Source organism: Hylobates moloch, unplaced genomic scaffold, assembly GCF_009828535.3.
Source record: "Hylobates moloch isolate HMO894 unplaced genomic scaffold, HMol_V3 SCAFFOLD_8, whole genome shotgun sequence".
Classification (NCBI taxonomy): domain Eukaryota; kingdom Metazoa; phylum Chordata; class Mammalia; order Primates; family Hylobatidae; genus Hylobates; species Hylobates moloch.
The window spans coordinates 51,800,812-51,815,792 of record NW_026652283.1 but is presented as its reverse complement, the minus strand read 5'-3'; the positions used below and the strand labels follow the sequence as shown (position 1 = coordinate 51,815,792).

The 14,981-nt window shown below is 48.7% G+C and overlaps 2 protein-coding genes across 5 annotated transcripts in view; one reads left to right on the top strand and one right to left on the bottom strand.

The window, feature by feature from the left end:
• TTC39A (tetratricopeptide repeat domain 39A) overlaps nt 1-10,433 on the top strand; it is a 35,611-nt gene extending 25,178 nt beyond the window's left edge. For 2 of the 3 annotated variants that reach the window (XM_032160810.2, XM_058442405.1), the window contains 6 exons: nt 1,521-1,612; nt 3,174-3,294; nt 7,064-7,175; nt 7,570-7,684; nt 8,733-8,849; nt 9,408-10,433. In XM_032160810.2, coding sequence (XP_032016701.1) covers nt 1,521-1,612; nt 3,174-3,294; nt 7,064-7,175; nt 7,570-7,684; nt 8,733-8,849; nt 9,408-9,531 — 681 coding nt within the window. In that variant the 3' untranslated portion in view covers nt 9,532-10,433. Of the gene's footprint in view, nt 1-1,308; nt 1,327-1,520; nt 1,613-3,173; nt 3,295-7,063; nt 7,176-7,569; nt 7,685-8,732; nt 8,850-9,407 lie in introns of those variants that run through there. The other variant, XM_058442406.1, reaches the window with a different exon arrangement.
• Nucleotides 8,464-14,981, bottom strand: part of RNF11 (ring finger protein 11) — a 52,274-nt gene continuing 45,756 nt past the window's right edge. For both annotated transcript variants that reach the window (XM_032160814.2, XM_058442407.1), the window contains one exon: nt 8,464-9,551. The gene's annotated coding sequence lies outside the window, so the exon portion shown is untranslated. The remainder of the gene's footprint in view (nt 9,552-14,981) is intronic.

Sequence of the window (14,981 nt, the reverse complement as noted above, 5' to 3'; positions counted from 1 at the left end):
TAGCCTGGAACAGGGAGACGTTGTGGAGATGGTGGCAGTCCGATAATGAGAGCCGTACGGCAAGGCCAGCAGGATCCTAGAGTGAGACGGGCGGTAAAGTCACTGGGACTTGGTGTCTCCACGTCAGGGGAGGGGAAAGGGAGAGGACAAGGGCGACCCGGGAGGTTAAAGATGGGACCGGGGCCAGGCGCAGTGGCTCATGCCTGTAATCCTAGCACTTTGGGAGGCTGAGGCGGGCGGATAGCTTGAGGTCAGGAGTTTGAAACCAGCCTGGCCAACATGGTGAAACCCCGTCTCTACTAAAAGATACAAAAATTAGCCCGGCGTGGTGGTGCATGCCTGCAGTCCCAGCTACTCAGGAGGCTGAGGCAACAAGAATCGCTTGAATCCGGGAGGCGGAGATCGCGCCATAGCACTCCAGCCTCAGCCTGGGCGACAGAGCGAGACCATATCAAAAAATAAAAAAAAAAAAGATGGGACCGGGAACAGGTTTCAGGGAGGGAGATTCTTCCCGCCGTGGCCCACAAAGACCAGCTTTTCCTCATGTTGTAAAGGGCGGGCTGAGGCCCCGGCATGGGTGGGGCTGCCAGGTGGAGGCCGCTTTCCGCCTGCTCTAGGAAAAACTCCCGGATGTCCGGCGCCCTTTCCTTTCCACCCTTTCTTAGCCAGGAGGCAGGAGCTGTGGTTCGGGGCTTGGCCACTTGAGGGCAGCACAGAGCCAGGCTCCTGTCTCAGGACTTCTGAGGAAGGGGCGTCGCGTGCAGGGAGGACTGGGTTGGGTAGGGGGTCTCCCGCAGGGCCACGGTTTCCCTGTCAGGGCTGGCTGTGCATCTAGTGGGCAAGGTCCTGGGGTCGACTCCCGGCTCTGCCCCAGTAGCTCTGGGGTCCCAGGAAGCAGAGGTGGGGTACGGACTCCTTTCTGGCATTGGCTTTGGGATCAAGCGAGGTGCTGGATGTGATGTGCCTGGCACACACAGCAAGGCAGTTAGTTCTACCAGGGTGGCCCGAGCTGAGCCGACCCAGGCCCTGCTCACGTTTCTGGCTCAAGCCTCTTCTTTTTACAGCCCGTGCTTCATCCTCCTATTGGTAATCCACACACATCCTGCCACCTCCTGGCTTTGCTCAGCCTCTTCCCCTTGGCTGGAAGGCCCTGTCTGGGGCCTCAGGGAATTTCCCCATTGCCCTTCAGGGGCCCACTGTGAAGCTGTTGCTTCCCGGAAGCCCTGAGTGCGCCCCTGTCCTTGTGTCTCTGCTGCAGCCTCAGCCTGTCCTGCCCATTACTAGTTGCATGGGTTCTTCTTGCCACTGCTTCAAGTGGAGAAGAAGGTGACTGCTTTGACATGGGTTGTCCTGGATTCGGGTCTTCAAGTTGCTTCAGCTTCTTACCTTCATTTCTCCCGTGGGGCTTGGAGACAACGCGAGCTCCTGTGCTGGGCCACGTGAGGTCCGTCTGCAGATTTCAGCCCGGCTGGGGCTGGAGGAGGGCTGCTCACACCTGGCTGTTGCTCTGTCTCGCACAGGCCACCTACATTTACATGAAGGCCGCCTACCTCAGCATGTTTGGGAAGGAGGACTACAAGCCGTTCGGGGACAACGAAGTGGAATTATTTAGGTGGGTCCCACCATCGTGCTCCCACTGTGTAGGCCGCTCCCACCGTGTAGGCTGCTATGGACAGACCAGCCAGGCCGCCCTGAGCTGTGGGCACTGGGGAGGGAGGAACAGGGTGGCTCCCTGCCCCCACCCCAGGACTGCCCCACCTGTGTGTCCTCCCCTCCCATCGCCACCCCATGCTGCTGCTGCTGCTGGTAGTTGGAGCCCTTTGAATTTCTTTAGAGGCTTTCTTTCACAGAAATGGTTTTGTCAATATCGTCTCCCTCCGAGTCTCTTTCATGTGGGCAGTAGGACAGATGTGGCCCCAAGGTCCAGGGAGGGAAGGTCTTTCACTCTGCCGAGTTAACCTGAGACACTCAGAGAAGCACAGTAGAGCTGAGAGTCGGAATCGAACAAACTGGAGTAAACCGGCCTCTGCTTGTTCTTAGCTGTGTCACCTTGGACAACTTCAGCATCTGTATAATGGGAATAAGAACCTCCACCTTGCAGCACTGTTTTGCAAATCAACTAGATAATAAATGTAAAGAGCCTGGCATAGAACTAGGAGCCTAGAAGCTGCCCACTAAGTGATGGCTGTTTTCATTCTGTACCACGGTGTTTGCTTCCTGTGAAAGTCTTTAGAGCAGAGCTCAGCCTTGGCAGGTGGAGAATGGAGCTTAGAGCCTTCCTCCAGTCTTGGTGAGGTTGACCCCAGTTTGCAGACCTGGAAGTGGGTATAACATGAGCCTCCTAGGCTACTGTTGTCACAATAATAGGGCATTTGTCACTTCCAGGGTGTCTGCCACTACAGCAGACTCCATGTCCCCCTCTCAGATGACTCTTCCAGAAAGCCTAGGAGGGCAGGTGTCATTATCTCCATTTTAGAGATGAGGAAATTAAGGCCAAGAGAGGTTCTACAGTGAATAAGCAAAGGAAGAGTTTGGGGGGACCTCACACCCACATCCAGCGGTTTCCTGAGCTGAAATGGCTCAGGCCGGAGGTCACAGCCACACCCAGTGACTGTGGCAGAAATAGGAGGAGGGTGGGATGGAGCTGGGTGGGTGAGGCCCCAGATGTGGAGGCGTGCCTGGCGGCATACCGCATTTTGCTCTGCCCTTGGAAACAGCTGAGAAGGCCAGAACTCACGAGGCAAGAGTTAATTAAGGGTTTGAGCTGTTTGGTCTTGGGTAGGTCCCACCCTTTCTCTGAGTGTTGGTCTCTCCTATGAAATTGGGGTTAAACTTCTCTTGGGTCCTCCCCGGAAATGGGGCCTGGGAGTGGAGGTGATAACTAGGAGGCAGGGCCGGCCCAGGGGTGTTTGGCACACTCTCACCTCTGCCAGCTGGCGGGGAGGAACCCCTTGCTCAGCCATAGGAAGTGGCCAGGTCTTGGGGCACGGTCTCTAAAATCATAGCTGCAGGCTATTTCAGACCTAGAAGGCTCTTTAGAGTCCAACACTCTCATTGTACAGATGGGGAAACTGAGGCCCAGAGAGGGGCCAAGCATAGCTGGGTAGGCTGGGGACCCTCTGCCCTCTCCTGCTCTTTCTCATCCTCTCCCACCCTCCCCATCTCTTTTGCAGAGCTGTGCCAGGCCTGAAGCTCAAGATTGCTGGGAAATCTCTACCCACAGAGAAGTTTGCCATCCGGAAGTCCCGGCGCTACCTCTCCTCCAACCCTATCTCGTTGCCAGTGCCTGCTCTGGTGGGTAGGAGGTCTGGACTGGTGCTGCCCTCCGGGTATAGAATTGTAGGGATTCACTGAGAGCCACAGCCAGGGGAAAGTGGATGAGGAGAAAGACCTTCATGCCTCAGGGGCCTGGGGAGGGTTTCACAATTCACCTGGGAGTCTGCCCCTTAGAGATGGTCCACTGGGGCTGGGAGTGGAGAGACAGGCAGGCTGCAGATAAGAGACAGAGAGGGACACCCTCCTGGACAGATAGCCCCATGTTCCTGTGCCCAGGCAGAGGCATCACCCGGCTGCCTGTGATCCCAGCCTGTCTGCTCCAGTCTTGTCACAATGATTATAATTGTTTTCACAGTCCCCCTCACTCGGCCAACCTTTTCACGTTATATTCAACTCTGAACTCACATAATAGCCAACATTGTTATCGAGCACTTGCTATATTCAAGGCTGCCCATACCCATTGCCTATTGCCTCATTGGAGCCTCACATCAACCCTCTGAGTAGGCGCTGCTGGTGTCTCCATTTTACAGATGGGGGTAATAAGGCGTAATAGATCAGTAGAAGGATCAAATAACTTGCCCAGGTCACACAGCTGGTGAGTTGGAGTCAGAATTTGAACTTTGAACTCAGCGGTCTGGGCCCACAGCCCATATTCTGAGCCATGGTTTGTGATGCTAATTCTATGCACGATTTGAGTAGGTGTCAGATAAAGTTCCAGCTTGCTAAGTGTCCTTGTCATTCAAGTAGTGAGGGAGCCGGAAAAGTAGAAGGAAGCCTGCTTGAGAGACCTTTTTCTGGTCCTGGCTGTACTGTTCATTAACTGAGTAGCTTTAGGTCAGTTCCCTCTTCCCCTTATGTAAAATGGATATAATAACAGATTCCTTTCCCATTTCACAGAGCAGTTATGAGCATCAACGAGGAAAATGTGTTAAACACTTTATAAATTGAAAAGGTCAATATTTATGTAGTTTGATTTAGCACTTACAACCTGAATATTTCTAAAGTTTTAAAATATTTTATGGTTTAAAATATACAATAGGCTGGGCATGGTGGCTCACATCTGTCATCCCAGCACTTTGGGAGGCGAGGCAGGCAGATCACCTGAGGTCAGGAGTTCGAGACTGGCCTGACCAACATGGAGAAACCCTGCCTCTACTAAAAATACAAAATTAGCCGGGCGTGGTGGCGCATGCCTGTAATCCCAGCTACGCGGGAGGCTGAGGCAGGAGAATCTCTTGAACCCGAGAGGTGGAGGTTGCAGTAGACACAAATCGCTCCCATACCCCCCCGCCCGGGTGAGAAAAAAGAACGATCCGCCGTCTAAAAAAAAAAAAAAAAAAATACAGTAAAGCTATTACTATCAAGTGGAGCAGGAGGATATTGCAGGAAGGGCAAGGGAAGCAACTACACCAAAAACGTAGGGGAGAATTTCCCAAACTGTAATCGCAAAATACTGTTTATGCATTAAATGGTTTCTGTGATTAAATACATTTGGGAAAGACTGGCCTAAACACAGTTTATATACTAAAGACTTTCTTGGAGTCTTTATATATTAATCTAAGAAGAAGCTTAAAGATATGTTTTTTCGCTAACTTATTTGGCCACAGAATCATTTTTAACTTTAATTTTTATTTATCTGAGGGGAAGGGGAGAATCCTTTTTTTAAAAATGAAACGTTTGCTAGCCAGGTGTGGTGGTTCATGCCTGTAATCCTAGAACTTTGGGAGGCCATGGTAGGTGGATCATTTGAGACCAGGAGTTCAAGACCAGCTTGGCCAACATGGTGAAACCCCATCTTTACAAAAAATTCAAAAATTAGTGGGGCGTGGTGTCATGCATCTGTAGTCCCAGTTGCTCGGGAGGCTGAGGTGAGAGGATCGCTTGAGCCCAGGAGGTCAAGGCTACAGTGAGCTGTGATAGTGCCACTACACTCCAGCCTGGGTGACAGAGTGGGACCCTGTCTCTAAAATAAAATAAAATGAAACATTTGCTAACTTGGGACCACAAAACAATTTGAGAAATACTGGTCCAAACTGAAATTCCCTTCCTAGAACATAAGAACCACAACAATAATGTCTTTCTAGAACTTTATGGCTACAAAGTGTTTTCACATCCATTACCTGGTTTGATAGTTTAGGAAATGCTTATTTAAGCAAACACAGTTACTATGAATGAAAGTTAGTAGTATTATTTTATTTATTTTTATTTTTTATTTTTAAATATTTATTTTAGAGGTGGGGTCTCACTCTGTCATGCAGGCTGGAGTGTAGTGGTGATATCAGCTCACTGCAGCCTCAAACACCTGGGCTCAAAGGATCCTCTCACTTCAGCCTCCTGACTACAGGCGTGCACTGCCATGCTCAGCTACTATTTTTATTTTTTTGTAGAGATGATATCTCACTGTGTTGCCCAAGCTGGTGTTGAACTCCAGGGCTCAAGAGATCCTCTCATCTCAGCCTCCCAAAGTGCTGGAATTACAGGCATGAGCCACCGCATTCAGCCTAATTTAGTATTCTGAGCTTCCTGGCAGTCGAGGCAAAAACAAACAAAAGGAACCAATAGCCTGACAAAGACAAGGTGAAAAGAAAAAACAATTTTTTTTTTTGAGACGGAGTTTCACTCTGTCACCCAGGCTGGAATGCAGTGGGGTGATCATACCTCACTGCAGCCTAGATTTCTTGGGCTCCAGCAATCCTCCCACCTAAGCCTCCCAAGTAGCTGGGACCCCAGGCTTGTCCCACCATGCCTGGCTAATTTTTTTTTTTTTTTTTTTTTGGTGGAGATGGGGTTTCGCCATGTTGCCCAGGCTGGTCTTGAACTCCTGAGCTCGAGTGATTATGATCCACCTGCCTAAGCCTCCCAAAGTGCTGGGATTACAGGTGTGAGCCACCATACCTGGCCCCAAGATTCTTTTCTTTTTTGAGACGGAGTCTCTGTCATCCAGGCTGGAGTGCAGTGGTGCCATCTCGGCTCACTGCAACTTCCGCCTCCTGGATTCTAGCAATTCGCCTGTCTCAGCCTCCCGAGTAGCTGGAATTACAGGTGTCTGCCACCACACCCAGCTGATTTTTGTATTTTTAGTAGAGATGGGGTTTCACCACGTTGGCCAGGCTGGTCTCGAACTCCTGACCTCAGGTGATCTGCTCACCTTGGCCTCCCAGAGTGCTGGGATTAGAGGCATGAGCCACTGCACCTGGCGCCCCACTCCCAGATTTTTTTTTAATTAAAAAAAAAAAGAATCTAAGAAAAAGAAAAAAAGGAATTAGATGTGTTTTAAGAGTCTCAATGCTGGTAACTTCATTCTAAAGGAAATGGAATATGTGTCATTATTTAGCCTATTGCTTTGGGAGACTAGGAGTAGGAGAGAAGGTGACATAGCCTTAAATTCTGTTGTCTTGAAATGTGTGTATGGAGCATGGCCTGGTCCTCAAAGGACAGAAAGTGTTTGGCCCCAGAGAGGTTGGGAGAAAGGACATAATAGCACTCAGGGAGGGCATGAGCAGAAAAATAGCTGGAAAACTTGGGCAGCTATGAGCAGCACATTACGGACATTGGTCCATCTTACATCTTCACTGGGATAAGGTGAGATCTCAGTAAGAAATCAATGATAAGGCTCCTATAACCCCCTCAGGCCCACAGCTTCACAGGCTGACTGAGACCCGTCATGGATGATTAGAGCTAGAAGGGCCTTTAGTGAACCTCTGATCTGAACTGCCCATTTTGTAGATGGGAAAACTGAGGCCCCATTAAGGAAGAAACCTAGGACTGACTTGCCCCCTGCCTTCAGGAAATGATGTACATCTGGAACGGCTACGCTGTGATTGGGAAGCAGCCGAAACTCACGGATGGGATACTTGAGATTATCACTAAGGCTGAAGAGATGCTGGAGAAAGGCCCAGGTGACTTCCCTCAGGCTCTTGAGCCTGCCAGGCTAGGTCAGGTCTTTACAGCTGAAGCTTCCCTCTGCCAAAGATGTCTTTCCTCCTTTCCCTACCCTGGCAACTCTCCTTTCTCTCTCTAGACTGAGCTCCTCCAAGCAGCTGTTCCTTGTCCCCCTGGTAGGGTCAAAGCCTCTGGGCTCCCACAGCCGTGGGGCTTCCTTCAGTGCTGACCTCACTGTATTGTCATTGTCTCAGTATTTGCCTTTCCTTCTTAGATGTGACCCCCGCTGAGGACAGGGACCATGTCTGATTTACCTGTGTCCCTTTGACCTAGCACAGAGTAGGGGGCTCCATAAGTAACTGCTGCAGAAATGAACAAGTCTGTCTTTTTCCCTCACATCCCTATTTTCAGAGAACGAGTACTCAGTGGATGACGAGTGCTTGGTGAAATTGTTGAAAGGCCTGTGTCTGAAATACCTGGGCCGTGTCCAGGAGGCTGAGGAGAATTTTAGGAGCATCTCTGCCAAGTAAGTCCCTCTGCAGCTGCTCCTTCTGGGTCTGAGTCTCCCGGGTAGAATATTCAGGGCTTCTCCATCCTCATGCCCACTGCAGTGGCTGACCCTAGCCAACCCCACTCACCACACAGGTACTAAACCAGTGTCCACTCTGTGCCAGGACTTGTGCCAGACCTGTACAGATAATTCAGACCTAGCCTCCCAGTGCCACCAAATTGCCTGACTACAAGAGTCCGTCCACATTGTTTTGAGTGAACAGCGTCTCCTGGAGTTTGTAATTCAGTGACTCTATCCTTGCCCTCGGTGAGGGCAATGTGACAGATGGCAAGCTGTAGGCAACCCAACCAAGGCTTGTCAGGGCCATGCTAAAGGAAAGCAGAGAGGACAGCAGGTGCCCCAAGGAGGGACCTAAACTCAATGGGAGATACCAGGAAAGGCTTTCCAAGGCTGATGTTGAAAGTGGGAAGTTCATCAGGTAGAGAAAGCAAGGGAGGACAGGTTTGAAGTGGAGTAGGTACAGCATGCACCAGTGCATGGACACAGGAAAGACACCTGAGGCTGGGGTGACAGTGGTGGGGTCTTTACCTGCCTGAGTGAAGTCAGAGAGAGAAAAGATTGAAGATGAAATAAGGAGGGATAGAATGAGAAGGGCCTGGATGTTTTGTTCACAAGGCTAAATTGTATCCCAAAGAAGACAGCCAGAAAGGGTACCGGGCAAGGAAGACTTGGGGTTTAAAAGGATATCTCCAGGGCAGCATGGAGGTCGGGTCAGAGAGGGTAGATCAGAGACAGAAGACTTTACAGTTTAATAAACCATTCAACCTGGAGAAAGGGAGGTCGGGACTTAGGTGGCGGTGGACAAAGGACATGACAGGAGCCATGGGTTGCCAGGGAGCTGGAGCCCAAGGTACAGGATGGGAAGGCTTTGCTATGGATTCCAGCCTTTCTAGGGCTGGGTAGTGGGAACCTCCCAAAACTGGAGTTCGGGTTAGGAAATCCTCACGTGCAGTTTGGGAAAGGCTCAGGAGGAGGAACCTGAGCCATGTCCTCTGTTCTGCAGTGAGAAGAAGATTAAATATGACCACTACTTGATCCCAAATGCCCTGCTGGAGCTGGCCCTGCTGCTTATGGAGCAAGGCAGAAACGAAGAGGCCATCAAACTCTTGGAATCTGCCAAGTAAGGCTTGGGTAACCGCAGTCTGTCCTTTGCTCCCTCTGAACTCAGCTCAGGAGCTGGCTGGGGACAGAGTTGCCCAGACAGCAGTGAGTGGAGTTGCTAGCAAGGCCAGTCTGGCAGTCTAGAGGGTGGACCTGTGTCCCTCAGAATCCAGCTCTCACCTGTCATAGGAAGACTTCTTTCTTCATGTATAAATGGGCAGTTAGACTCCCAGAGGCAGGAAGTAAGTTCCCAAGGTCACATCAGAAGCCAGCTGCATGGCTGTGTGAGGACCCATGCCTCCTGCCTTCCAGGGTAGGGGTCTATTCCCTAAAACCACCCCTTCAAGCTTAGGAACCCAGGAGGACCAGGAGTGGTTCCAGTGGGCATGATACCAGGGATGAGGGGCCACAAATCCTTCTGGTTAACTCTCCCATTGGGCAGGGCTCAACTCTCTCTGGACACGTTAATTTCTCTACAATCCTTCCTTGGCTCGCGGGGCTCACACAGCTCAAACAGGAGGAAAAGCATCTTTGGGAGCAAGCAGCCTCATGTGTCTGATTCTCTGCTCAATTCCAGGCAAAACTACAAGAATTACTCCATGGAGTCAAGGACACACTTTCGAATCCAGGCAGCCACACTCCAAGCCAAGTCTTCCCTAGAGAACAGCAGCAGATCCATGGTCTCATCAGTGTCCTTGTAGCTTTGTGGAGCAGTTCCAGGCTGGGAGACAAACAGAGACAGCTGGACAGAGCTCCTGAAAACATTTCAAAATATCCCCTCCCCCTGCCCTGCCCTGCGTTCGGGGTCCACCGGCACTCCAGTTGGATGGCACAACATGGTGTATCCGTGTAGAAGCCGAGCTGGCATTTTCACCAGTGTGGCCAAGGGCCTTTGCCAAGGGCAGAGCAGGTGGAGCCCTCTGCCTGCCCTATCACACATACGGGTACTTGCTTTTCACTGTGATGTTTAAGAGAATGTATGAACAGTTTACATTTTCCTTAGAAATACATTGATGGGATCACAGTTGGCTTTAAAAACCAACAACAATCAACCACCTCTAAGTCTTTGTCTTCACCTATTATCATCTGGAGGTAAATCTCTTTATATGATGATGCCAAAGGGCAAATTGCTTTTCAAATTCAGCAAGTTCTCAGCTTGTGTGACAGAAGGCCCTTCAGAGGACCTGAGGAATGCCTGGGAGAGGCTAAGCCTCAGGCTTCAATGCTTCTGGGGTTGGGCACCAGGATGCACACAGACACCCACTACCTTACTACTCACACTTCATTTCACTCCTTTTGTAAATTTCCAATTTAAAAGCCAAGCACGTCTTTTTAGTGAGATAAAATCTGAGCTCTTCTGTAGAAAAATCAATCTGTACCAGTAGGAAATGCCAGGGCTTGATGGAAGAGCTGTGTGGCCCTTTCTAAGCCAAAGCCAGGAAGTTTGGGGGCAGGAGGAGGTTCTCAGAATCCAGTCTGTATCTTTGCTGTATGCCAAACTGAAACCACTGGGAATAATTTATGAAACATAAAAATCTTCTGTACTTCACTCCAAGGTACATTTGCTTACTGACAGCATTTTTCTTAGAACTGTTATTCTTGACCTGTTGTGTATGTGTTAGATTCTTCAGTTAAGAGAAAAGAGATAGTTAAGTGATAAAAAAATTTTTTTTTTTTTTGAGACGGAGTCTCGCTCGGTCGCCCAGGCTGGAGTGCAGTGGCGCAATCTCGGCTCACTGCAAGCTCCGCCTCCCAGGTTCACGCCATTCTCCTGCCTCAGTCTCTCCAAGTAGCTGGGACTACAGGCGCCCGCCACCACGCCCGGCTAATTTTTTGTATTTTTAGTAGAGACGGGGTTTCACCGTGGTCTCGATCTCCTGACCTCGTGATCTGCCCGCCTCGGCCTCCCAAAGTGCTGGGATTACAAGCGTGAGCCACCGCGCCTGGCCAAGTGATAAAATTTATGCCCTTAAGGGATCGTGCATCATGTATTTCAATAAAATATGTGTTGCATGAATCCTTAGGCCGGGCAGAAAGTCTTGATCAGAAGCCACACGGCCTATGTATGTTTTATTTAGACCACACAATGTTTTAAACTTTTTGAATAAGTTACCAGCATTCACAAATTGGGAGATTTTACAGGTGAATCTGGTTCCTGGCCTGTAATTAAAAAAAAAACAAAAAACTGGCAACATTGAGCCTCATTCCCATGAGGCAACAATCAGCTGGAGCTAAGTCGAGGCTACTTTAAACACTTCTATTACCTTTCTGGCCCCTAAAAGCATCTGAATTTGCAACCTCTAGGATTGTTAAAGTGAGAACTCAGGTTCAATGACCAACACCAGGTTTTACCCTTCACTTTCTGATGTCAGCACACTTCAACCTAACCATTTCCCCGTAGGGAAAATCATGCACACGGTAAAAATATTCATCTGTGAAAACCTTACTCCCCAAATGCATGAATGCAATTTCTACAAAAGAAGAACCAGTTAAACTTTCCAGTCTTCTAGGATTGCTGTATTTAACAAACATGAGTATCTGCCAGGGGTCTGGGTTAATATATAAAGATCCAGTTGGTCGGGCGCGATGGCTCCTGCCTGTAATCCCAGCACTTTGGGAGGTCAAGGCGGGTGGATCACGAGGTCAGGAGATCGAGACCATCCTGGCCAATATGGTGAAACCTCGTCTCTACTAAAAATTTAAAAAATTAGCTGGGCGTGGTGGCGCATGTCTGTAGTCCCAGCTACTCGGGAGGCTGAGGCAGGAGAATCGCTTGAACCCGGTAGGCAGAGGTTGCAGTGAGCCGAGATCACGTCACTGTACTCCAGCCTGGTGACAGAGGGAGACTCCGTCTCAAAAAAAAAAAAAAAAGATCCAGTTGACCAGCCTCCTATGGGTGACATCGAATGAAGTAATGGGTTTTAGGCAAAATATATTATTAGGAAAAACAAAAAAACCCTCATCCAAGATTATCTTTTCCAATGGGTATTGTCAGAGTAGGAATGCTATGAAAAAAAATCTCTCATATTGTTAGAATGAAACAGCAGAATGTCCTCCATAGAGAGTAATCCCTTTGCAAGCTCTCTCTTCTCCAAAGCCTGGATGCTGGGAGACCAACCTGTTTCTAGGCTCCTGGACAGGACAGGGTGAGGGGGTAGAGACAGGCTGCAGGAGGACAGGCCTCCATGGCTTCCGCACATGTTGGAATGTTGCCTGCTGCTGGATCAAAGCAGCACTACTCACAGGACACCAAACACATACTTTGGAAAATTGCAGTTTACAAAAACAACTTTATCTCAACATTCATTTTGGGTGCTTTTTTTTTTTTTTTTTTTGGAGACAGAGTCTCGCTAGGTCACCAGGCTGGAGTGCAGTGGTGCGATCTCAGCTCACTGCCACCTCTGCCTCCTGGGTTCAAGCAATTCTCCTGCCTCAGCCTCCTGAGAAGCTGGGATTATAGGCATGCACCACCATGCCCAGCTAATTTTTGTATTTTTAGTAGAAATGGGGTTTCACCATGTTGGCCAGGATGGTCTCGATCTCCTGACCTCGTGATCCACCTGCCTCAGCCTTCCACAGTGCTGGGATTACAGGCATGAGCCACCACGCCCGGCCACGGGTGCTTTCATTTTAAAATTTTGTCAAGATGATTTCCTCCTGGGCTTTGTTAATTAATCCTATGTCACTTTTACCTCTGCTGCCCTGATAAGATAAATCAGTGGGTTTTGCCTCCTGTATCCCACTTGCAAATTCTGAGATAATCTATCATATATATATATATATATAATGTGTGAAGGACAATGAAAACACTGGGTTTCTAACATCACCATATCCTTCTTATGCAAGGGCGTTTTCACAAAAGTGAAAATTCTGTCATAGGCTCTCAATGTCTTATTTGAGTCATCTGTGGTCACTGCTTCTCTAATAGTGCAGCCCTTCCCAGCGCATCTGCCATGGAGAGGCCGCAGATCAGGTGGAAAGTTTGAGCCTGGAAATAAGGAGACCTGAATTCCAGTCCTGACTTTGCTACTGATTTTCAAAGTAACCTTGGAGAAGTCACAGATCCTCTAAAAATGAGCAATTTGGACAAGATTAAGGCTCTTTCCTGCCTTCTACATTTTATGGGTTTTCATCTGCAAAATGAGGCAACAGATACACTTCCCTACCTTTCTGCCAAAGCCTTGTGTCCCTAAGCAATTCAACCAGAAATAATAGACTTCCTTAGGGGCTCTACAGTAGCCAGAACACCCAGAGCGTAAGTAATTCTCATTTAGAGAAAGTCTAAATCCTGTGCCCCAAGATGCATTCAGTTGTTAGGGAAGTAGCAACCGTGGAACATGATCTGAACAGGTCCTTGGCAACAGGAAGTCTACCTCAGCCTCTCACTGATCACAGGCCCTCGGAATGGCAGAGTGGCTTCTAGCAGTGTGCTGGGCCCTCAGCTCTCCCATGGGTTGGCAGGTTGCCCTATTCCTTATCTCTTGAGCCAGAATGGGAGTGTTTCCAAGACAGTTATCATCATCATTCACAGCAGAAAGCCACAACCTGACATCAAAGCCAGGATCCTAAAAGGCCAACACCAACTTAAGATTTGGCTGAGGTCCAGGTGGGAGATTCCCAAGTGAAGAATGGCACCAAGAGGCTTTAAGAAAGCCCCAGTGCGCTGAGTACTAGAACCATTCAAGGGAATCAAACCCAGACCCTTTCCTCTGGAGTTACTCCCAAGTTCGTTTCTTCTAAGATGATGGGAGTCAGAACAGTCTTTTCCTCGTTTACTTCAAATTTAAAGTCTAACAGTGCCTTCTCAACATCCTTAGCATCCTCACACTAATTCAGTAATAAACGAGAGGTGTCTGGATTCTGCAATCCAAGCAGCAAATGGGAACTTCTCACGCCCACCCTCAGATGCAGCCTTCCAAGGCTGGAAAGTGCCTTCTGCTCGGGTTAGCATGGCTCCTTTGAATTCCAGTGCAAAGTTCATTACTGATTAATAGGCTAGGTCCACAAACAAGAAACCTCATCTGGGGACTCGAAAACTCCATCTCTAAATGAGTAATCTATGACTGCTTCCACTGTATAAAGTCAACTGTTAAGTGACAAAATAAGAATAGAGCCCTTTGGGAAGACATAGAATTAACTATTGAAGGTCTCTATGGACTGTTAAAAGTTGATGTTTGGCTGGGCGCAGTGTTTCACGCCTGTGATCCCAGCACTTTGGGAGGCCGAGGCGGGTGGATCACAAGGTCGGGAGATTGAGACCATCCTGGCCAACATGGTGAAATTCGGTCTCTACTAAAAATACAAAAATTAGCCAGGCATGGTGGCGGGCACCTGTAGTCCCTGCTACTCACGAGGCTGAGGCAGGAGAATTGCTTGAACCCGGGAGGTGGAGCTTGCAGTGGGCTGAGATCGCGCCTCTGCACTCCAGTCTGGGTGACAGAGCGAGCGAGACTCCCGTCTAAAAAAAAAAAAAAAAGTGGATGTTTAAGTTTAATCAGAGACATCACAGCTGATGTCTCACAAATGACTAGATAAGGTTTGTTTTTCTTCCTCCACATTAACAAACACTTCAGAACATCAGACACCATATGCTCTGGGGAAAAGAATAAAAGCTAGTATTTATTAAATACTCATTATGTGCCAGTTGCTATTCTAAGTACTTTACATCTATGTAATCCTCATAACATTTATATAATCCTATGAAGTGGGGCCATTGTCATTTTGCAGATGGCAAAACTGAGGCACAGGTAAATAAGTTACCTAAGATCACACAACGATTATGCAGCAGAAAGATTTGAAGACAGGCTGCTGAATTCTAAAGCCCATACTTTGCTACACTGTTGGTCAAGCTGTAAAATCCTGTGTAAAGTTAGACCCAGCTTATACTGACTCTTGAGCCACTGTGAAAATAATGGAAGAAGTACTAATAGCTCCACCGTTGGAGATGCTCGGCTGCAAACACATGGAGCACGTCTGTGTGGCATGGTTCCCTTTGGCACTTGGCATCGTGAAGTACGGAGAGGGCCTAACTTGGAAAAAGCCAAAAGAAAAGCAATCCTTAAACAACAGTATTTGCTCAGAAAATCATCGAGCGATGGTGGAGGAAAAGGCATGATCCAGTCCCCACTCGGATAGGTAGAGTTCCACTCAA